The following is a 24,732-nucleotide window of genomic DNA, read 5'->3' as shown; positions in this document are numbered from 1 at the left end:
CATGAGGTGGCCAAAGTATTGGATTTTCAGCTTCAGCATCAGTCCTTCCAGTGAACACCCAGGACTGATCTCCTTTAGGGTGGACTGATTGGACCTCCTTGCAGTCCAATCAGGGACTCTCAAGAGTCTTCTCCAACACCATAGTTCAAAAGCCTCAATTCTTCAGTGCTCAGCTTTCTTCACAGTCCAACTCTCACATCCATACATGACCACTGGAAAAACCATAGCCTTGACTAGATGGATCTTTGTTGGCAAAGTAATGTCTCTGCTTTTGAATATGCTATCTAGGTTGGTCATAACTTTCCTTCCAAGGAGTAAGCATCTTTTAATTTCATGGCTGCCATCATTATCTGCAGTGATTTTGGAGCCCCCAAAAATAAAGTCTGACAGTGTTTCCACTGTTTCCCCATCTATTTCCCATGAAGTGATGTGACTGGATGCCATGATCTTAGTTTTCTGAACATTGAGCTTTAAGCCAACTTTTTCACTCTCCTCTTTTACTTTCATGAAGAGGCTCTTTAGTTCTTCTTCACTTTCTTCCATAAGGGTGGTGTCATCTGCATATCTGAGGTTATTGATATTTCTCCCAGCAGTCTTGATTCCAGCTTGTGCTTCTTCCAGCCCAGCGTTTCTCATGATGTACTCTGCATATAAGTTAAATAAGCAGGGTGATGATATACAGCCTTGATGTATTCCTTTTCCTATTTGGAACCAGTCTGTTGTTCCATGTCCAGTTCTAACTGTTGTTTCCTGACCTGCATACAGGTTTCTCAAGAGGCAGGTCAGGTGGTCTGGTATTCCCATCTCTTTCAGAATTTTCCACAGTTTATTGTGATCGACACAAAGGCTTTGGCATAGTCAATAAAGCAGAAATAGATGTTTTTCTGGAACTCCCTTGCTTTTTCAATGATCCAGCAGATGTTGGCAATTTGGTCTCTGGTTCCTCTGCCTTTTCCAAAACCAGCTTGAACATCTGGAAGTACATGGTTCACGTTTTGCTGAAGCCTGGCTTGGAGAATTTTGAGCATTACTTTACTAGCGTGTGAGATGGTGCACACAGTAAGGACTTTTAAAACTCCATTCTAAGTTATATTTTTTAATTAAATTATTATTTGTTTGGCTGTGCCAGGTGTTAGTCTCGGCATGTGGGATCTAGTCCTCTGACCAGGAATTGAACCTGGGCCCCCTGCATTGGGAACATGGAGTCTTAACCACTAGGTATACCCAAGAAGTCCTGTGAGTGCTTTTAAAATTGAGTTATTAAGTCAATAACATATATCCTTCTCTGCTTGGTCACTCAGTCATGTCTGACTCTTTGCACCCCACGGACCGTAGCCCGCCAGGCTCCTCTGTCCATGGGATTCGGTAGGCGAGAATACCGCAGTGGGTTGCTGTTCCTTTCTCCAGGGGATCTTCTCAACCCAGGGATTGAACCCCAGTGTCTTGCGTCTCCTGCATTGGCAGGTAGATTCTTTCCCACTGCACCACCTAGGAAGCCCGTATCCTTCTTTGTCTAATCTCCCCATTCTCATCTGTCTCCATCCCTAGGCAATCACTACTTTGACTTGTATGTCTGAGAAGAGCAGTTTTCTAGTGTTTTATGCCTTGGGCTTCCCTGGTGCTTCAGTCAGGTAAAGAGACCGCCTGCAATGCAGGAGACCCAGATTCCATGTAGAACTCCACAATAGATCACATACTTGTTTTTTGTTTTTTAAGTGATTATAAAGGCACTCTACAGTGAATTCATTGACTAAGCCACCAACACACAAGTAATCCAATGTTGGAGGTTGACCAGATGGCAGAGGCACTTCCTTAACCCTTAATTATCTAACCACCCCAGGCACCTTAAGAAAAAGGTGGCTTTTCTGATAAAGACTGAGGACAGCTTAGGGTCCTGATGGTGAGAGTGGCCAGTGCAGCTTGGGTTGTTCTGGGAGGATCTGCGGAAAGGCATGTATGCACCTCAAGGTGAAACAGGCTTTGTGAACACCGTGCGTAGTTTTTTCTGGTTGGTTGGTTGGGTCTTTTTGTTTTTTGTTTTCTTTTGAGGGGAGGGGTCTGTGCTAGGTTTGTTGTTGCACAGGCTTGTCTCTAGTTGTGGGGAGCTGGGGGGCGGTGGTCCACTCTGTTTGCGGTGCGTGGGCTTCTCATTGCAGTGGCTCCTGTTGTTTTGGAGCATGGGCTCAGTAGTTGTCACACGTGGGCTTGGTTGCTCCTAGGCCTGGGGGATCTTCCTGGACCAGGGATTGAACGCGTGTCCCCTGCATTGGCAGGCGGATGATCCTTCACCACTGGACCACCAGGGCAGTCCCAAAATGGGAATTGTGGTTGACATACTTCCCTCCCGCTGGTGATGTCTGCTGGCTGTGTTTGTCTTTCTCCTCCTTGCCGAGAGTCACAAAGTGGAGACATCTGGTTTCTCGGGCCCTGCAAATCTTGTCATCATTTAGAAGCCAGAGCCCAGAGGGCAATGCCTTAGGGGACCGGAACCCTGATCACTGTCTGTCTGCAGCCAAGCTTCTTTCCCAGATGGATGAGTGCTGACACTGACTCCCTCCCAGGGTCGTGTTGTCAGGGAACAAAGAAGGGTCACAGGGTCTGATGGGCAGGTGTGGGAGGTATATGGGCAGCAGTATTTCCTTGAGGGCTGCACTGAGCCAGCATCATATCTGGCCTCCCATCTGCCTCTGGCTCCTCGGAGCTGTCCTGAGCAGGCAGCTGTCCTGAGCAGGCGGCTCTGTGCGTGGCCCCAGCAGTGATGAGCGGAGAGATGCTCCTGAAGCTTCAAGAGGAGCTTGAGGAGTGGCTAGGACTGGGCAGGTTGTTTCTCCCCCTCCCCATCCCTCCTCCCCAACTCCCCTTTCTCCCCTCCCCCTTCTCCCCTCTCCCCTCACTTCTTCCCAGCCCCTCTCCCCTCCTTGAGAGCTCTTCTTGGGTCAGAAACTCTGTGTGTTCAGGGGGATGTGTATCTTACTGGAGATGTTTCCCTCTTTCTCACCCTCCCCCTTCTTTCACTCTCCCCCTCCCCCTTCTCCCGCCTCCCCTTCTCCCCCTCCCCTTCTCCCCCTCCCCCTTCTCCTCCTCCCTCTTTTCCCCTCCCCTGACCCTTCTCCTGTTCCTCTCCCTTATCCCCCTCCCCTCCCTTCTTCCCAGCCCCTTTTCCCACTTGAGAGCTCTTCCTGGGACAGAAACTTTGTTTGTTCAGGGGTATGTGTACCTTACTGGAGATGCTACCCTCTTTCTCCCCCTACCCCTTCTTCCCTCCCCTCCCCTTCTTTCTCTCCCCCTCCCATCTCGCCCCTTCTCCCCTCCCCTCCTCCGCTCCCCCGTTCTCCCTCTCCTCTTGGTTCTCTCCCTCCCCCCTCCCCCTGTACTTCCTCTCCCCTTCTCCCTCTCTTCTCCTCTCTCTTCCTGTTGCATCTACCTTCTCCCCTCCCTTCCCCTCTCGCTTCCCCCTCTCTTCTCCCACTCCCCTCCCTTCTCCCCCTCCCCCCATCTCCCCTTTCCCTTCTGGAGAGCTCTTCCAGGGGCGGAAACTCTGTGTGTTCGGGGTGTCTGTCTTACCCAGGATGCTTATGCAGAGTGGTCTGAGAGACATCATTCACATTTTAGTGGAAAAGTTTCTGTTTTGAGCGTTTGGGGGCTTTATGGCCATTAGCCACTATGCTTGCTTGCTTGTTAAAATAGAGTAGACCCACAGGTTTGTATTGCACAGATGTTGAATTGCTTGGGCTGTTTTCTGTCATTTTTATTACATAAAACCAGGAGGGTTAAAAAAGAAAAACACCACAAAGATCAGACTTGTTTTTATTAAATAAAATGGGGGGTAGGGAACTCACACAGAACTGAATTGCTTTATTTGGGGAAAGGTTGCTTCTTTTCAGATGTAGATTTAGTGTATGGCTTAAGCAAGTGAATCAGGTGAATTATGTGAGATGTTTCCTACTCTGAACCAAGAAGAGAGTGGTAAACAGTTAAGATTTGTGTTTCGTTGAAAGGCATGCAAGTGATGTTGATGAAATGTGGTGTGGAAAAGGTGATGGTTTCTAATATATTAAGGCAGGCAGAGAATGTTGTACATATTTTTGTTTGTACACCCTTAAGACTCACCAACTCTGTTGCTTATATTTAGTTATGTTAATTTATATTTATAGTTAGTTATGTTAATGGTTGTACCTTTTTTTTACTTATATTTAGTTATGTTAACGGTTGCAGCTTTGAGTGTCTGTGGTATCTTGACCAAAATACCCATTGTAGGGTTGAAATGTAGCCAAGAAAGCTGTGTTGGTACCTTTATAAAAACATCAAGTTGAACGAAACCATGTGTTCAGCAACTGGGGATATGCGCTATGATTTGTGGTGGTTTGGACAAAGCATTTTTAGCATTGCTGGTTCTGGGTTGGGCTTCACTGGTGGCTCAGTGGGTAAAGAATCTGCCTGCCAATCCAGGGTTCCATCCCTATGGATCGGGAAGATCCCCTGGAGATGGAAATGCAGTCCACTCCAGTATTCTTGCCTGGAGAATTCCCATGGACAGAGGAGCCTGGTGGGCTACAGCCCCTGGGGTCGCAAAAGAGTAGGACACAACTAATCCAGTAAACAACAGCAGCAACAACGGTGCTGGGTGTTAACAGAAGTTAACAGAAAGACAGCCCAGTCGTCTGGGTCTGTCCCCCTTCTGTCTGTGTTCACTGTGTCACGTGTCTGTGTGGTCTTCCCTGTGAATACATCTGGGGAACACGAGTGGCCGAGACAAGTATGCGCTTGTCCTGGCTAGGGGACAGGTAAGAGGTGCCCCAGTCTAGTGGAACCCTGAAGCTTTGATCCCATGCGGACACTCCTCGGCCACGGCATTTGCCTAAAATGCTGCTTTGATGTCTGGCGTCACTTTCAGCCATTGAGGTCGCTTGGGAATTTTTATCTTCACTTCTTTTCTCCTTCTGTATAAAGGCAGGAAATACTGGCCTCTTAGTCACCTTTCATCAAGAATGATGTCCACAGCTCCACAGCATCCACAGCTCCGTGTTGTCAGGTCACTGCTTGCGGAGGGGTGGGGGGTGGGGGGAAACAGTCCACCACTCAACAGATGCCCTGACATGCGTTTTTTATTCATTCACGTATGTCGGAAGTGCTCCAGCCAGGTGGCCAACGTCATCCATTTGGTTCCTGCCCTCCTGGGGGCTGGCAGCTGAGTGGGTGATGGGCAGGGACCCGGAAAGCTCTGACAAGCGGTGATGGAAGGAAGGTGAAAGGAAGGAGGGCTAAAAGCCGACCCCACGTCGAGCTGTCCTATGAAGGCTGAGCCAGGTTGGAGACAGAGACGTGGCCCATGTCAGCAATGCCAGGACCTCCTAAAGAGGCTGGCAAAGGGGATGCTCCAGGGGTGTGTGGTTAGCCTGGGGCTAGAGCTGTGCATCTTAGACCCCAGTTTGCCTCTGAATGGCCAGAAGGCCTTGTGCCAGTGCGGGCTGCCCACCCAGGGAGCACATGACAGCTCTGCGGGGCCCTGTGTGTCGCTCCCTGGCCTGTGGGAGCCGCTGAGGGTTGTGGAGCAAGGGCCTGATCTGCAGAGCTGAGTTGCAAGGACCTTAGAGCGCTTGGAGGCAGAGACAGCTCTGGAGATGGAGAGGCTTAACCGGGGCAGGAAGGCAGCTGCAGCTCAGGGTGAGGCTTCATTCAGTGTCTGTTGTTGTGTTCAGTCACTCAGTCGTGTCCAACTCTTGGTGACCCCAGGGACTGCAGCACACCAGGCTTCCCTGTCCATCTCCCAACTCCCGGAGTTTACTCAAACTCAAGTCCAACGAGTCTCTGATGCCATCCAACCATCTCTTCCTTTGTCACCCTCTTCTCCTCCCGCCTTCCATCTTTCCCAGCATCAGGGTCTTTGCCAGTGAGTTAGCTCTTCGCATCACGTGGCCAAAGTATGGGGTTTCAGATTTACCAACAGTCCTTCCAAGGACTGATTTCCTTTACGATGGAGTGGTTGTATCTCCCTACAGTGCCAGGGATTCTCAAGAGTCTTCTCCTAGTGTTTGTAGGGTGGTGCTTTTGGATGTGTTGGTTTCAAAAAACTTAATAAAAAGGATGTTTACGGTTTTGGCTTTCTTCTAGCTGGGGTGCAGTATCAGCATCACGTAGACCTCTGTCCCACTGCGACCGGAAGCTCTGGGGTCTCCCTGCCTGGAGCTCATCTTGGCCACCCCAGTACTCAGTGGGAAGCATCTGCAGGACTTTCCAGGCTCTCCTTTATCTGTCAGGCCCTTCCCACTGCTGTCCACTCCTGCTCTTGCTTTTAAGATGGCTCCGAGCGTCACTTGGGGTTTTATTCCCCCAGAAGTCTCCCCATGGCCAGTGTCACCTGCAGCCCGCACACCCTGTGGTTCCCCTGTCACGGTGTCCAGCCAAGGCCCTGCCTTCCCCTCTGGCCTCCCAGCGTGCAGACCCTGTATTCTCAGGCCCACCGTGCTTGCAGGGGCCACATGCAGGCTGTGTTTATTTTCTGAGGCAGCCGCTGATTGCTGCATTTGGAAAGGTTAGGAAAATAACCCAGCATTCACGTGATTTTTATTTATTGATTTTGTTTGAGAGAAGAATTGTCTGAGATTGTGAATATTTCACTCAAGTGAAATGTCACTCAAAAAAAGTTCCGTTTTAAAAAATGCATTTTCAAGATCTAGATCCATTCTTAATATTCAGTAGTATCCTAGCATGTTTAATATTTCTGATCTAAACCTCTTCTTTAAAAAAAAAAGAAAAAGACTACCTGCCATATAAAATTATTTTTAATATTGAAGTAAACTGGGATTCCCTTGTGGCTCAGAGGGCAGAGTCTGCCCACAGTGCGGGAGACCTGAGTTTAATCCCTGGGGTGGGGAAGATCCCCTGGAGAAGGAAATGGCAACCCACTCCAGTATTCTTGCCTGAAAAATCCCATGGATAGAGGAGCCGGACAGGCTACAGTTTCTTTTGCAAACTGAGATTAATTTTGGTTTGCACCTGGTAGAAAAGGTTTCAGGGAACCTTCCTTAGGATGGATAATTTGATTTGGAAACTAGACAAGCCAGTGTTTTGCTAACCAACACGGTAGCTTTTTAGCATTTACGTGGAAGGAATATTAGGCCATATTAAAAATGACACTTACAGGACTTCCCTGGTGGTGCAGTGGTTAAGACTCCGTGCTTCCAATGACAGAGGGCCCAGGTTTGATCCCAAGTCAGAGAACTAGGATCCTGTATGCCACATGGCCCCCCAAAAAAGACATTTTAGAAGAGTGACAGTGACATGCAGAAATGCCCACCAAACCCAGTAGGCTGCAGAGAAAAAGGCCCCACCGGGTCTGCAGGACTCTGAACTATCTAAAACAGGGGAAGAAATGCAGAGAGATGTTACTCACGGTCATCTTTAAGTTACGGGTTATTCTACTAGTCCATGGAATTCTCTAGGCCAGAATACTGGAGAATACTTCTCCAGGGGATCTTCCCAATCCAGGGATCGAACCCAGGTCTCCCACATTGCAGGCAGATTCTTGACCAGCTGAGCCATCAGGGAAGCTGTTTGTTGTCTTACCGGCCTTCTGATTTTTAAATGTGCCACATTTTCTACAATACACATATTTTTAAAAAAAATTGTCCTAGCCACAGTAGCCATTGGAGTACAAAGGATGTCTCTCCTATTTGCTGGGGTGACCAGTCACAGTATTAGTCTCCTGGTGGGCATGGCTTGGACTCAGCCCCCTTGCGTTTCCGGAACTGCTGGAGTTCAGAGCTCCCAGCACCGGGGGTGGGGGTGTGGCGTTAGCACCCCCTGTCCTGGTCAGATCTGGGCTCTTTTCTCCTGAGCATCCCTGCCTGCACAGCCTTGGGCATCTCTGGGCTGAGCTATGCCAGCCTCCTCCCTCCCGGAAAGGGGCGTCCTTGCTGGTTTCCCTCAGCCAAGCTGGCTTGTGTCCGACTGGGGCCCGTGGTGGGGGAAATGGGGGCCGTGAGGGGGGTGTTCCTTCCATAGCACTCAGGTCCACTCCTGTTTGATGTCTTCTGGGGGCTCCCCGTCCCCAAGGGCTCAGGGCACTTTAGCTGCTGTGTGGGTCTTCCCTACCCATACACATGAGGCAGTTAACCCCGAGCAGGTATCCCTTGCTCCCTCACATTGGGGTGTCTTGTTTTGACGCATCCCGTGGCCCGTGCCTGGTGGCTCAGACGGCAAAAGCATCTGCCTGCAATGCAGGGAGACCTGGGTTCCATCCCCAGGATTGGGAGGATTCCCCCACAGAAGGGAAATGGCAAACCCACTCTAGTGCTCTTGCCTAGAGAAAATCCCATGGACAGAGTAGGGTGGTAGGCTTACAGTCCACGGGATCACAAAGAGCTGGATGCTACTGAGCAACCCCACTAGCTTACTGGTGGCCTCTGCACCCCTCATGGCCCCACGCTGGCAGGCTCCCAGTGGTTGAAAGCCACACAAGTGTTTATCTTGTGTAGGAAGAAACATAAGTCTTCTCCTCAGATGAGCATCTTATATCTGCCCCTCCTCTCTCTGTTCCACCTGGGGACTCCAGGTGGAGCCAGAGCAGCGTTTGGTCCCCTGCTCTTTGCTGCCCAGTCTGGTCCCAATGCGGAGAAGACAATGGCACCCCACTCCAGTACTCTTGCCTGGAAAATCCCATGGATAGAGGAGCCTGGTAGGCTGCAGTCCATGGGGTTACTAAGAATCGGACATGACTGAGCAACTTCACTCTCACCTTTCACTTTCATGCATTGGAGAAGGAAATGGCAACCCACTCCAGTGTTCTTGCCTGGAGAATCCCAGGGACGGGGAGCCTGGTGGGCTGCCATCTATGGGGTCACACAGAGTTGGAAAGGAGACGGCAACCCACTCCAGTGTTCTTGCCTGGAGAATCCCAGGGACGGCAGAGCCTGGTGGGCTGCCGTCTGTGGGGTCTCACAGAGTTGGACATGACTGAAGCGACTTAGCAGCAGCAGCAGCAGCTGTTCCCAAAGACTGTGGTGCCTGAGATTAGCTCTCAGCCAGTCGCCCGCCTCTCTCTCATCCAGAAAACCTCAGGGGGCACCCCCTGGTGGTCCAGTGGTTAAAGATCTGCCCTGCAATGCAGGAGATGCCAGTTTGAGCCCTGGTTGGGGAACCAGGATCCCACATGCTGGGCAGCAAGAAAGCCCGCATGCCCCACCAGATGCAATGAAGATCCTGGTGTGCCACAATCAAGACCCAATAAATAAATATAAAAAATAAATAAATTCTTAAAAAAGAAAAAAAAAAAAAGAAAAATTAAAAAAACCCTGCTGTTTTAGCCACTAGAGGGGCTGGCAAACTATCTGAAAAGAGAAAGCTATTTAGTTGTGTCCAACTCTTTGCAACCCCATGGACTATAGAGTCCATGGAAAATTCTCCAGGCCAGAATACTGGAGTGGGTAGCTTTTCGCTGCTCCAGGGTATCTTCCCAACCCAGGGTTGGAACCAGGTCTCCTGCATTGCAGGCAGGTTCTTTACCAGCTGAGCCACCAGGGAAGCCCAAGAATACTGGAGTGGGTGGGTAGTCTTTCCCTTCTTCAGGGTATCGTCCCAACCTAGGAATCGAACCCAGGTCTCCTACATTGCAGACAGATTCTTTACCAGCTGAGCCACAGGGAAGCCCAAGAATACTGGAGTGGGTAGGTAGCTAGCTAATCCCTTCTCCAGGGGATCTTCCCGAACAAGGAAATTGAACCATTCTCCTGCATTGCAGGTGGATTTTTTACCAGCTGGGCTATCAGGGAGCCTCCCTTGATTCCCAAATATGTTTACTATGCTCTAGGAAAGTCTGAAGATCTGACATAAGCAGACATATTTTAGGAAAATTTCACTGTCCCCAGTAGCCCCAGTTCCTTACTTAGAGCTTGTGGGTACCACCCTTTCCACTGTGCTTTCATTTGTTTTTAAAAGCCCTAGTTAGTACTGTGACCCTTGGCTGTGTCTTCTCAAAGTAGAAACATGTATCTGTGTATAGACATTGTTTAGTCACTCAGTCGGGTTTAACTCTTTGTGACCCCATGGACTGTAGCCCACTGGGCTCCTCTGTTCATGGGATTCTCCAGGCAAGAATCCTGGAGTGGGTTGCCATCCCATCCTCCAGGGGATCTTCCCAACCTAGGGATTGAACCTGCGTCTCCTGCGTCTCCTTGCATTGGCAGGTTGCCTCTTTATCATTGAGCCACCTGGGAAACCCGTGTGTAGACATACTTGGCTGTATTGTGCTTCACAGATCCTGGCGTTTTTTTGTTTGTTTGTTTGTTTTTTACAAATTAAAAATTGTGGCAGCCCTCTCAAGCCATTAGTGCCATTAGTTAGCCTGTTGGTGACATTTTTCCAACAGTACTTGTTCACTTTGTCTCTTTGTGTCTCACATTTTGGTAATTCTCACAGTGTTTCGAACTTTTCCGCCCTCACATTTGTTACGGTCTCTGTGGTCAGTGATGTTTGATTTTACTTGCATTACTACTAGGTTCTGGAGGTTCAGAGGGTGGTTGCTGTTGCTGCTGTTGCTGCTAAGTCGCTTCAGTCGTGTCCGACTCTGTGTGACCCCATAGACGGCAGCCCACCAGGGTCCTCTGTCCCTGGGATTTTCCAGGCAAGAGTACTGGAGTGGGGTGCCACAAAGGATAGTTAGCATTTTTTAATTTAAAATAAGGTCTGTACATTGTTTTCGTAAATATGCTATTGCTCCAGTGTAGTGTAAACACAATGTTTATATGCACTAGGAAACCAAAGCATTCATGTGGCTAGCTTTATCTCTCTGAGATCTGCTTATATTATCTTTTAAAATGGGATGAGAGACATTACTCCTCTCAGGGTGCAGGACTGCCCCAGTAAACCAGCTAGTTTCCCACTCTTTCCTATTATGGAGTTGCAATAATTTACCACACAGTGTGAGGCCTTTCCTTTTCCCAGCCTCTCTTTCCTTTGCCTGCAGTCTGTCTAGTTCCTCCCTTCATTAATTACCTGTGAAGGAAGATGAAAGATGTACTGGATATTATAGCACAGAAAAAGCCTTCTGAAAATGAAATTCATGTGGCCACAAGCTTCCTTACGAGGATCTTGAGAAACTCTATGAGGTACAGTCTTGGTTTTTATAATCGCTTTACTCCTGAGGTGGGATGGATTCATCCATCTTATGCTTCACTTCGTAGGCAGTTGTCATCAAGTCAACACCTTCCACATTTTTGCCACCTATGGGTTTTTTTTTCCTTGTTAATTATCTGAGTCATCAGAAGGTCTGGGTTTTCATTACTATTTGTTATTGCATAAGAGTCTTTACGGTTCTTGCCTGTTGGAAAGAATGTTTGACATCTGTTAGATACTTAAAGGCTCAGTTGTGCCCTTCAGCTCTGATCTGGAGTTGCCTGTGGCGAGACTAGGTCCGTCCTGAATTGCAGGAGCAGGAGAGGCAAGTGTGCATCATCTCCTCACGTAGTAGCTCGCCCTGGAGGCTTTGTGACGTTCATATGGCAGCTGCATGGATTTCCGACACCTGGGCAGGTGTGGTCAAACCCTAATAAGCCCTCATGAATGATGGTGACTGTGGCGGGGGCAGAGAAGGCGCCTGTGACGTTCAGAAGCCCTGGCAGGAATGGACTGGAGCCCGCTGGTCTAGGGCATGGTGATGCCCACCATGGGGGACCTTTAGATGACTTCAGACACTCTGACAGGCTCAGGGCAATACATGTCCACTGATCCCCTTTAGGGCTTCCCTGGTGGCTCAGATGGCAAAGAATCTGCCTGCAATGCCAGAGAGCCGGGTTTGATCCCTGGGTCGGGAGGATTCCTTGGAGAAGGGAATGGCAACCCACTCCAGTATTCTTGCTAGGAGAATCCCATGGACAGAGAGGAAGCTGGTGGGCTACGTCCATGGGTTTGCAAAAAGTTGGATATGACTGAGTGACTAACACAGACACATAGCCATAAATACACACACACACACCAGTCCCATGGACAGGGGAGCCTAGCATGCTATAGTCCATGGGTTTGCAAAGATTGGACACGACTGAGTGACTGACACATACATACACACACAGAGTCCCCATTGAACTCTGACAGGCTCAGAGCAATACGTGTCCACTGGTCTCTGTTAGGGCTTTCCTGGTGGCTCAGATGGTAAAGAATCTGCCTACAATGCAAGATACACGGGTTCAATCCCTGGGTCAGGAAGATCCCCTGGAGAAGGAAATGGCAACCCACTCCAGTATTCTTGCCAGGACAATCCCATGGACAGAGGAGCCCGGCGGGCTACAGTCCATGGGGTTGCGAAGAGTTGGATACCACTGAATGACTAACACAGACACAGACACACACACACACACAAACACACACACACACACACACACACACCCCAATCCCATGGACAGGGGAACCTGGCAAGCTACAGTCCATGGGTTTGCAAAGATTCAGATACGACCGAGTGACTAACACAGACACATGCATGCACACTGCCCACTGACTACAGGACAGCCATGTTTGCCTAAGTGAGTGGGTAAATAAATGCACCCAATCCGGTAACACCCAGCCCACACCTTCTCCTCAAGGAGGCCAGGGGTGTCTGCAAAGTTGCACTGACATGGGCAAGACAAAAGATGCTGCTGTGGTTTTTGGTGGGGAGACGGAAAAGGGAAGGCAAGATGTATCTATCTTCTTACTTTGAAGAAATCTGGAGGACTTCCCTGGCAGTCAAGTGGTTACAACCCAGCTTCCAGGGCAAGGGCTATGGGTTTGATCCCCAGTCAGGAAACCAGGATTCCACTATGCCAAAAAAAAAAAAATTTTTTTGAAAACATGTTTAAAAAGAAACAGAATCATTTTGGCAGCCCGAGGGCCAATTCGCACCTGGAAACCAGTGATTGTCACTCTGCGCTCAGACCAGTTCTCCAGTAAGGAACCTGTATCAGGAGTGCTGGTGCCCAGATGTTAAAGGGGAAGCAACCGCGCCGAACCGCAATGCAGCCTCTCAGTCCTTCCTAGGCACGAAGCGGTCCTTGGTGTGATGTCCCTGAGTCGTTTGCATCCTTTTTTTTTTTTTTTCTACCCCCAGGAGGAATGAGCTAAGCTGGAGGCCACACTCCTGGCATGCCACCAAATTCTCCGATAGCCAGTCCGAGCCAGCTGTACCTCTGTTTCCCTGCCTCTCTCAGCCGAGCCGGTACCACACCAGGTAGGCGCACCTTCTGCCTTCTCCCCTGCCTCCCCTGGGGGGCTGGGGAGCTGCTTTCACTTTCTGCCACACTGCTGACAGCCCTGCCCTGTTGTCACCACGCATTTCTTTCTTTTCCTTTCTATTGCAGTGTAGTTCGTTTATGGTAGTCTTCATTTTTGCTTTGCAGCATAGCGAGTCCCAATTTTTCTAGCTGCTACTGCCATCTAATAGACTTCCCAGGTAGCTCAGCCAGGGAAAGGATCCGCCTAAATGCAGGAGACCCCCGTTCAATTCCTGGGTTGGAAAGTTCCCCTGAAGAAGGGATAGGCCACCCACTCCAGTGTTCTTGGAATGTAGGAGACCCTGGTTGGGTTTCCTGGGTTGGGAACATTCCCTGGAGAAGGGATAGGCTACCCACTCCAATATTCTTGGAATGCAGGAGACCCTGGTTCAATTCCTGGGTTGGGAAGTTCCCCTAGAGAAGGAATAGGCTACCCACTCCAGTGTTCTTGGAATGAAGGAGACCCCAGTTCAATTCCTGGGTCGGGAAGTTCCCGTAGAGAAGGAATAGCCTATCCACCCCAGTGTTTTTGGGCTTCCGTGGTAGCTCAGCTGGTAAAGAATCCACCTGGATTCGAGAGGATGGGAGACCTGGATTCGATCCCTAGCTTGGGAAGATCCCCTGGAGGAGGGCATGGCAACACACTCCAGTATTCTGGCCTGGAGAATCCCCGTGGACAGAGGACCCTGGCGGGCTACTATCCATGGGGTCAGAGAGAGTTGGATACAACTGAGCAACTAAGCACAGTACAGACATACTCCATTGAAAGTTATTGTAAAATATTGACTATGTTCCCTGTGCCGTACAATATATCATTGTAGTGTATTTATTTTATCGTTTGTACTTTACTGCCCTACCTCTTGGAGAAGGCAGTGGCACCCCACTCCAGGACTCTTGCCTGGAAAATCCCATGGACGGCAGAGCCTGGTAGGCTGCAGTCCATGGGGTCGATAAGAGTCGGACATGACTGAGTGACTTCAATTTCACTTTTCCCATTTCACACATTGGGGAAATAAATGGCGGCCCACTCCAGTGTTCTTGCCTGGAGAATCCCAGGGACAGGGGAGCCTCGTGGGCTTCCGTCTATGGGGTCACACAGAGTCGGACACAACTGAAGCCACATAGCAGCAGCAGCAGCCCTACCTCTATCCTGCCCCTCCCCCTTCCCTCCCCTCACTGGTAATCACTAGTTCGTTCTGTATGTCTGTAAGTCTGCTTCTGTTCTCTTTGTTGTTGTTGATTCCACATATAAGTGACATTATGCAGTATTTGTTTTTCTCCACCTTAGATCATCAAACACAATGCCTTCCAGGCCCGTCCTTGTTGATACGAATGGCAAAATTTGGTTCTTTTTCTATGGCTGAGTAGTATTCCATTGTATGTGTTTGTGTGGTATATATCATATATCACATTTTCTTTAATCTATTCATTTGTTGATGGACTTTTAGGTTACTTCCGTATCTTGAGGACTGTAAATAATGCTGCTATGAACAATGGGGTGCATGTTATCTTTTTGAATTAATGTTCTCATTTGGGGGGCGGTTTATTTACCAAGGAGTGAAATTGCTGTAGCCTATGGTAGTTCTCTTTTTAGATTTCTGGGAACTTGGATGCTATTTTCCAGTAGTGAGCAAGGGTTCCCTTTTCTCCGTACCCTCACCAGCTTTTGTTATTTGTTGTCTCGTTGATGACAGACCTTCTGCCAGGTGTGAGGGTGATACTTCATTGTAATTTGGTTTGCATTTCTCTGATTACCGATGCTGAGCAACTTTTTGTGCCATCTGTATATCTTCTTTGGGAAAATGTCTATTCAGGTCTTCTAACCATTATTTATTAATGTATTTTTGGGCCATGTGAGTCATGTGGGATCTTAGTTCCTCAACTGGGGATAGAACTCTCCACCCCTGCAGGGGAAGGGAAGGGTCTTAACCACTGGACTGCCAGGGAAGTCCCTTCTGCCTATTTTTTAATCAGGTATTTATTTTTCAGATAGAGTTGGTTCTGTTTATTTTTTACACATTAACCTGTCATTGGTCGTGTCATTGGCAAATATTTTCTCCTATTCAGTAGGTTGTCTTTTCATTTTGTTGATGGTTTCCTTTCCTCCGAAAAAACCTTTCATTTTAATTAGGTTCCGTTTGTGTATTTTTGCCTTTCTTTACTTTGCCATAGGAGGCAGATCCCCCAAAATACTGTTACAATTTATGTCAAAGGGTGTTCTCCCTGTGTTTTCCTCTGGGAGTTCCATGGATTCTGGTCTTAAATTTAAATCCTTAAACCATTTCGAAATTTTTTTTTTTTTAATTCCATGTTAGAGAATTTTCTAGTTTCATTCTTTTGCATGTAGCTATCCAGTTTTCCCAGCATGACTTATTGGAGAGGCAGTCTTTTCCCTTATATCCTTGCCTCCTTTGTCATAGACTAGTTGATAAGTGCGTGGGTTTATTTCAGGGCTCTCTATTCTGTTTCCTGACCTACGTGTCTGTTTTTGTGCCACTACCATGCTATTTTGATGACCATAGCTTTGTAGTGTAGTCTGATACCTCCATCTCTCTTCTTTCTCAAGATTGTTTTGGCTCTTCAGGGTCTTTGAGGTTACTATGCAAATTTTAAAATTGATTTATTCTATTTTGTGAAACGTGCTGTTGGTATTTTGATAGGGATAGCTTTGAATCTGTACATTGCTTTGAGCAGTATGGTCATTTTAACAATATTCTTCCAGTCCATGGTATATATTTCCATTCTGTGTGTGGCATTTTCAGTTTCTTTCATCAGTGTCTTACAGTTTTCTGACTATTTCTTTTACCTCCTTGGTTAGATTTTTCCTAGGTATGTATATACGTGTGTTATTATTGTTATTTTTGTCTACACTGGGGGGGCACGTGGGATCTTGGTTTCTCAACCAGGGATCAAACCCATACCCCCCACAGTGAAAGGTAGGACTCTTAAGCTCTGGACCACCATAGAAGTCCCCGTACTTAATTCTTTTTACTGCAGTTGTAAATGAATTGTTTCCTCAGTTTCTCTGATGGTTCATTGCTAGTATGCAACACATTTCTTTATGTTAATTTCATATCCTGCAACTTGACCAAATTCATTGATGTGTTGTAGGAGATTTTTGGTGACATCTTTAGGATTTTCTATGTATAATAATATCATGTCATCTGCAAACAGAAACAGTTTTACTTCTTCCTTTCCAGATTGAATTCTTTTTATTTCTTTCTCTTTGATTGCTGTGGCTAGGAGTTCCAAAACTGTTGAATGAAAGTGATGAGAGTGGGCATCCTTACCTTGTTCCTGAAATACTTTCAGCTTTTCACTGTTGAGTATAATCTTTGCTGTGGATTTTGCATATATGGCCTTCATTATGTTGAGGTACATCCCCTCTATGCCCACGTGGTGGAGTTTTTATCAAAATGGATGCTGGATTTTATCAAAAGCTTTTTATGCATCTCTCGAGATGATCATATGGTTTGTTTTACTCTTCAGTTTGTTAACATTTTGTATCACATTGGTTAATTTGCGGATACGGAAGCATCCTTGGTATATCCTGGGATAAATTCCACTTGATCATGGTGTATGATCTTTTTAATGTATTTTTTTATTCGGCTTGATAATATTTTATTAAGAACTTTTCATCTATGTTCATCAGTGATACTAGCCTGTAATTTTATTTTATGTGTGTGATGTCTCTGCTTTGGTGTCACAGTGATGTTGGCCATGTAGAATGAGTTCAGAAGCATTCCTTCCTTTGCAATTTTTGCAGTAGTTTGAGATGGAAACGTGTTAACTCTTCTCTGAAGGTTTGGTAGAGTTCACCTGTGAAGCCATCTGGTCCTGGACTTTTGTTTGGGAGTTTTTTTTTTATTTTTAAATTAGGTTGAGCTTATTGTTGCTAATTAGTTTGTTCATATTTTCTACTTTCTGGTTTGATCTTGGGAAATTGTACATTTCTTGAACATTTTCCATTTCTCTAGATTGTCCATTTTATTGGCATGTAGTTCATATAAATATCTCATAAGATCCTTTGTGTTTCTGTGGTATCAGTTATCATTTCTTTCATTTCTGACTTTACTGATTTTTGGGGTCCTCTTGTTTCTTGAATCTGACTAAAGGTTTATCAATTTGGTTCATCTTTTCAAAAATCAGGTTTTAGTTTGATCTTTCTTAGTGTTTTTTAGTCCATATTTCATTTATTTCTGCTCTAATGTTCATGATTTCTTGGAGTTTGTGTGTTCCTTTTTCTAGTCGCTTTACATATAGGGTTAGAGTATTTGAGGTTGTTTGTTTCCTAAGATAAACTTGCATTGCTGTAAACTTCTCTCTTAGAACTGCTATTTCTGCATCCCGTAGGTTGTGGATTATTTTATTTTGTATGGTGCCTTTCTTGACTTCAGAATGATGTTCCTTTTCTGATGAGAAAAGTCTATAGGATGCATCATTACTGGAACGATTCTAACTTTTTTTCACTGAGTAGCAGATGTATAATACTTGAAAAGAAAACAAAACAAAAAACCAGGAGAAAGGATGGGCAAGCGTGCTTTCTCATTTATGTCGTCTAATTGATAAGTTGGTTTTGGCCGAATGCCTTTGAGCCAGCTGAATGGGATGGCTGTGCCACACCAAGGGATGGTGTGATACCACCCTTCTTTAGAGGTGTTTACTTGCAGATTAGAAGGCAGGGGTCACTTACGTGTTGAGCAGGTGTATTTTGCCAAAGCTCCCCAGGGGATTCTGTGCTACACCAGCACCCTCTCTCCCAGGTTGCTTTGTGGAGGTACAGGGGAAACCAGGGGCCTTCACAGCCCATGTGCCAGGCTTGGGACCAGCCTTGGCCTGGTGGTTTCTTGGTGACTTTGAGACAGAGGGCCTAAGAATTGTAAGTTGGTAGAAGGGGGCAGGCTGGTCCACATGGCTTACCTGGAGCCCACATTTCAGGGTCAGAAGGGCAAATGCCACCCCCAGACAGCACCATGGGGGTGTTGGCTTAGAGATGCTTCTGGCCACAGGGAGCTGACCAGGCACCTTGGTTAGTGGCCAGTGTCCTTGATAGTCTGTTAGAAGGATAATGGTAACAGCCAGTAGTATGCCTCTTTGGGAGTGTGTGCACAAGTGCCTGTGTGAGTGTGTACGTGTATTTGTTTGTATATGTACGTGAATGTGTGTGTGCACATCTGAGCGTATGTGTGATATGCATGACTGTGTGTGTCTGTGTGTGTATTCAGAGCTAACATAAATATCTCAAAGTCAGGTTTTGACTATTAATAAATATCTGCTCTAAAGGAAAATGTGTCTTAAATTGAATCTTCCTGGGACTTCCCAGGTGGTCCAGTGGCTATGATTCTGAGCTCCAAGGTTCCCAGGTTTGATTCCTGGTCAGGGAACTAGATCCCACATGCCCCAACTAAGTCTTGGCATGGCGCAGCTAAGGAGCCCATGGGCTGCCACTAAGACATGGCCCAGCTACATAAATAAGTACAATATTACCTATTTACAGCCGTAGAACATGGTAGTATTTGGAGCCCGGGGTACTTTGGAAAAACCCAGATTATCATCCCAGTGGTGACACTTAAGTGAAAAAGTGGGCCGCGGAGTGCATTATGACAGTGACTTCATGTAACAGGATCTCCATGAAGCCCATTTGACTAAGACACCCATGTACCCTTTAGAAACCGTGCTGAGTTTTATTTCTGTCTGCGTCGACTTACAATCTCCCGGAAAAATCCACTCAGGAATGAGGAGACAGGATGGAAAGAAATATACTCTGTTTCTGGGAGGGGACCTGGTCTGTCCTCTGAGGACACGGTGTGGAGCCCAGTGTTCATTGCACGCCCCCTCCCGTCGCGTGACTTAGCTAGTTCACACTCTTCTGTCTTTTCCCATGTCACACATTTTTCTTTCTTATCTCTTTCTTATCTCTCAAACCTCAAGTAGATGTAGTGTCCCCCCCCAACCTTGAAGCATGAATGTTCCAGCTTTGTTGAGTTTTAATGAAAGCATTTTACATGCCTGGATAAATAGTTTCACCACTGGGAGCTTAAGTGTACAATATTGTCCTATCAAAAAAAAAAAAAGAAGTGCACACCTTGGTCTTAAAATACTAAAAAAAATGCTAATCATCATTTGAGCTTTCAGTGAGTGGCAGTCCTTTTGCAATAGTAACATGAACAATCACAAATCACCATGAGAAATAATAATGAAAAAATTCTGAAATACTGCAATAACTTAAAAAATGTGGCAGAGTGAATGGTGTTGAGGAAAATGGCATCTATAGGTTTGCTTGATGCAGAATTGCCCCAAATCTTCAATTTGGGGGGCAGGGACGAAGCAGTGTCAAAGAAGTGCAGTAAAATGAGGAATGCCTGTAATTTAATATTTGGGTTTTGCAAATATAATCTTATCTCTGAACTTGCCATTTTAAGTTGAAGATCCTTCTCTTTTGATGGCCCTCCTCATGATAGCAGTGCATAGCATGAATTATTTCATGCACTAAACTAGAGGCTCACTAACTTGTTCCGCAAAGGACCATATACACTTTCTAGCTGGCGGGCAGGTGTCTTTGGCAGCTGCTCAGCTCTGGGTTTGGAGCCCTGCACACAGCCATGACTGCGTTGCCCTCAAGGTCTATATTTATGAGCACTGAAATTTGAATTTCAGATCATTTTTATGGATCACGTGGTACTCTTTGAATTTTCTCTCTCCCCCAACTAGAAAACCTAAAAGCCATCCTTAGCTTTGTGGGCTGCGGTTTGCTATCCAGGATACTTCTGCATGCTGCGGACTTCTGCCCAGCCTGTGGGTGTTGTCTCCGGAAATATACTGCAACACTGAAGGCTTTCTGTTTGGGAAAAGGCATCCAGTGGGTAGGACTCTGACCCTTTCAGCCTGCTTCGGAAAAGCTGCTCTTTGAAATGTGAAAAGTTATATGCGGTGCGCTCATCTTCCCTGGGTTTCGCCCTCATGACTCAGGTGGTAAAGAATCCACCTGCAAATGCAGGAAATGCAGATTTGATCCCTGGGTCCAGAAGATCCCCCGGAGATCCCCCTGAGAAGGAAATGGCAACCCAATCTGGTATTCTTGCCTGGAAAATCCCATGAACAGAGGAGCCTGGTGGGCTACAGTCCATGGGGGTTGCAAAGACTGGGACACTGTTGCGCATACTCATATTCACTTTCCCATCCAAGGATCTCCATGGGGGAAGAGTGGTTAGTGCAGGTGATGTCTGCACAAGGGCAGCTGCACCCACATGCACCCTCTCCTCTTACCCTTCCCTACAGATCAGATCAGTTGCTCAGTCATGTCCAACTCTTTGAGACCCCATGAATCGCAGCATGCCAGGCCTCCCTGTCCATCACCATCTCCCAGAGTTCACTCAAACTCATGTCCATCGAGTTGGTGATGCCATCCAGCCATCTCATCCTCTGTCATCCCCTTCTCCTCCTGCCCCCAGCATCAGAGTCTTTTCCAGTGAGTCAGCTCTTTGCATGAGGTGGCCAAAGTACTGGAGTTTCAGCTTTAGCATCAATCCTTCCAAATAATACCCAGGGCTGATCTCCTTTAGAATGGACTGGCTGGATCTCCTTGCAGTCCAAGGGACTCTCAAGAGTCTTCTCCAATACCACAGTTCAAAAGCATCATTCTTCGGCACTCAGCTTTCTTCACAGTCCAACTATTGCATCCATACATGACCACTGGAAAAACCATAGCCTTGACGAGACGGACCTTTGTTGGCAAAGTAATGTCTCTGCTTTTGAATATGCTATCTAGGTTGGTCATAACTTTCCTTCCAAGGAGTAAGCGTCTTTTAATTTCATGGCTGCAGTCACCATCTGCAGTGATTTTGGAGTCCCCCAAAATAAAGTCTGATACTGTTTCCACTGTTTCCCCATCTATTTCCCGTGAAGTGATGGAACCAGATGCCATGATCTTCCTTTTCTGAATGTTGAGCCTTAACCCGGCCCTAAAGCCCCCCTCTGTTGCCTGTGGTTTCTTCTCCTTTCCTAGCTCCTCCTCCCAAGACCTGTTGGGCGGTGCCTGGGAGCCAGCAAACCTCCAGCACCACCTCGGACCACTTCAGCTCGCTGGGAGCATTGACAGCCTGGACCCATCCTCCCAGCCCGACCCATCGGGGCGGCTCTCGGCAGCCAAGTCCAGCAGTAGCATCAACCACCTGGGCGGCTCCAGCAAGCGGGACTCGGCCTATAGCTCGTTCTCCACGTGCTCCAGCACCCCGGACCATACCTGCCCAAGACGGACGCGTCCTCGGCCGAGAATATCGTCTACAAACTGGGCCTGTGGGAGGCCTCCGCTGCAGTGGACAGCCGGCCGGGCCTGACGGCTGGTGACACTTGGTGCGCCGAGGAGCCCCTGGGGTGTTTACCGCCCCGGGTACCCGAGGACGGCCCCGAGCCCAAGCTAGCTGCTTGCGGGCGGTCCAGCCCCGGGCCCATCTGGTATGCTCCAGATAAGAGACGAGCCCCTCCGTCGCCTCCCCCGCTCCGCCACGACAGCTTCCCTGCCACCAGAAGCCACGAGCAGACCCAGGGCCACGCGTTCTCAGCAGACGCAGCCCGCGTGCAGCCCCACGGTGGCGACTGGAAGATACCCGAACCTGCTGATCAGCCGTTGAGGCTGGCGCGCTTGAGCAACAGCCAGAGAGCCGCGAGCTCGGGGTGCACGCCAGGGGCGCATGTGGACTGTGGGTGGCTGGCCTGTGACAGCGCGTCCCGGGCCCTCCTGGGGGCCCCCAGCCGGCTGCAGGCTTCTCTCTCGAGCACCGACGTGCGCCGCCCGCAGCTCTCAACCATGTGCCAACACCCTCGCCGCTCGAGCGACGAGGGCTCCTTCTTTCACGAGGGCCCCAGGGCCGCCACGTGGCTCGGGGTGCCCCTACCCGCTGACCGCCTCGCCGACGACCGCCCTGCTGCCGTTGTCGTCGGAGAGCCACGCGCTGCAGACCAGAGGGGCGACTGCGGCGCGCAGAGCCACTACTACTGCGTGATGTCCAGACCCGGTCCCCAGTGGGGCGCCCCAGCCCTCCAGCCCCTCTGCTACCCGTGCGGGCATGAGGGCGCCCCGGGCACACGGCAGAGAGGCAGGGAGGAACCGGTGGACAGGGCACCTGAGGACCCACCGGGGGCCGGCCTCCTGGACAAAGACAGCAGGAAGAGGGTGGCAGGCAGCTTGAACGACAGGGGCAGCGAGATCTGCCCTCTGCAGACGTCCGTGCTGCACTTGCTGAGCTGGGAAAGGGCGTGCCAGCCCGACATCGGCCATGAGGACACGGTGCCGCCTGAAGCCCTGGTGGGCAAGCCCCCCCGGAGGAGCAACTGCTTCGCCACCACCCTGAGGAACGAGATCCAGCAGCTGCAAGCTAGGCTACAGAAGAGCCGGAGTACGACCACCTTGGCCAGCTCCACGGAGGAGGAGGGGGAGGCGGAAGACGACATGGAGACTGAGGCGAGCGGCTTCCGGGCGCAGCCAGTGGGCGCCCTGGAGACCACCTTCCCCGGTGGCACCTATAAGGACCACCTGAAGGAGGCGCAGGCCCGCGTCCTGAGGGCCACGTCGTTCCGGCGCCGCGACCTGGATCTCAGCCTGGCGGACCCGGAGCCAGCCCCCCGCGTCTGGGAGGGGGCCCCGGGTGCCAGGCCACCCTTGTGCGCTGCCGGCAGTGGCAGCGGCAGCGCGCGCATCGGGAGCCGGAGGCGCTTCACTGCCGATCAGAAACTGAAGTCCTACTCGGAGCCCGAGAAGATGAACGTGGTGGGACTGACAGTGGACCAGCGCCCCGTACCCCGCCACGAGACGGTGCGCACCTTTGCCAACAGGTGGAAGTTTTTTGAGGAAACCAGCAAGCCCGTGGGTCGCCAGCCCGGGCCGAGGCCGGCACCCTGTGCCTTCCCCAGGGAGAAGCCGGAGATGCTGTGGACAGCGGGCCCTGGAAAAGACGGAAAGGCGGGGAGACCCATCCCGCCACAGCGGCTCGGCACCTTCGCTGAGTATCCAGCCTCCTGGAGGGAACAGAGGAAAGTCCCGGAAGCCAGGCGTGGCGGAGGGTACGACTCCGCCGACAACATCCTCGACGTGGGTGTGGACCAGGAGGAGAGGCCGCAGTACGTCCACGAAAAGGCCCGGTCATCGCTTTCCACGGACCTCTACAAACAGGTAAGCATCCTGCAGGGGACCAGATGCAACCCCCTGGACCCCAAGGCACAAATGGGATACCCACGGAATAGCATGACCCGGTGTCGTGGTAACTTGTGTCCTGATGTCCAAGCGTTTCTGTGCACCAGGCTCAGCCAGTATATCAGCTCCTGCAAGTGGTACCTGGGGACCAGGTCCACACATTCATGACAATTGCAAGTGCCCTGGTTTCCCTCACATCTCGAGTTCCCAGCCTCATCTCTAGCTGAAGCTGTCTTCCCCCTTGATTATCTTGCCCTTGATAAAAAGGGAAGAAAGTGGGGGAAACAATAGAAAATGGTTAAGTTGTCTTCTGAAATGAAAAAGGATGCTTTATGTCCACCCTTAACACATGTTAGAACCCACTCCAGTGTTCTTGCCTGGAGAATCCCAGGGACAGAGGGGCCTGGTGGGCTGCCGTCTCTGGGGTTGCACAGAGTCAGACATGACTGAAGTGACTTAGCAGCAGCAGCAACACATGTTAGACACTTTTCGAATACTGATGTCAATTCATACTTTTACTGTTCTCGTTTGGTTTTTACTTTATGGGGTCAGATATTTTTAAAGATTGCTCTGGGTCAAGTGTAACTGAAAGTGCAATGCTTTAAACTATTGCACTTTCCTTAGGCATGTTGATGGGGAAAGCTGACGTTAAGCTTTCTAAAAAAATCTCCGTGCTTGTGTTCATGCTTAAGGGTTCATAGTCAGTCTCCCTCTCTCTGCCTTTTCTGCTTCTTCCTTCTGCAGGGGTGTATTTCAGAGGAAAGATTTCCTGAAGCATCTTTTGTAAACAATAGAACCAGCGATGGCTTTGTTATACACTTATGAACATGGGTGTGCGTGTTTGAAGAGAGGTGCTGGTTTCTGTGTGGCCCCCAGTACAGAAAGGCCTGTGGACACCTAGGGCATGTGTGTCCCCCGACATGGTGCCCTGTGCCACGTAACCTTCGAGAATTCCATGTTCTTGAGGTCAAGAGACCACGCTGCCAGACTCCAGGTCCCAGGGCTTGAGTTTTGACTGTGGTGAGCTGTGTGACCAGCAGCGTTTTGATTTGACTGGGTGGGGTTGGGGTCCACCATGTCACACAGTTTTCCGGCCCTCATGTCGGAGTCCTTCTTCTTGCTGGGGAGCCCAAGGGGACTGAGGTCTTCTTGAGTCATTTTGACGAGGGCTGAGCTGACCGCAGGCCATGTCACCCAGTTCAGGGGTGCTGGCTCACAGGGCGCGCACACAATAAAGGGGTTCGTGATCGCAGAGGTTCTCAGGGGGGAGGCCGCTTAATGACTGGGTGTCCTGTTGTTTCACCC

At 49.0% G+C, this 24,732-nt stretch overlaps 1 protein-coding gene across 1 annotated transcript in view; it reads left to right on the top strand.

Moving 5' to 3' along the window:
* LOC133243835 (protein Shroom2-like) overlaps positions 1-24,732 on the top strand; it is a 150,341-nt gene that overhangs the window by 76,162 nt on the left and 49,447 nt on the right. Inside the window, 3 exon segments of the mRNA XM_061410559.1 lie at positions 13,076-13,195; positions 21,244-21,479; positions 21,482-23,406. Of these exon segments, the coding sequence (XP_061266543.1) occupies positions 13,076-13,195; positions 21,244-21,479; positions 21,482-23,406 (2,281 nt within the window).

This window comes from Bos javanicus, chromosome Y (assembly GCF_032452875.1).
Source record: "Bos javanicus breed banteng chromosome Y, ARS-OSU_banteng_1.0, whole genome shotgun sequence".
NCBI lineage: Eukaryota > Metazoa > Chordata > Mammalia > Artiodactyla > Bovidae > Bos > Bos javanicus.
Note: the sequence above shows the minus strand (reverse complement) of the source record. Positions and strands in the feature narration are given on the sequence as shown.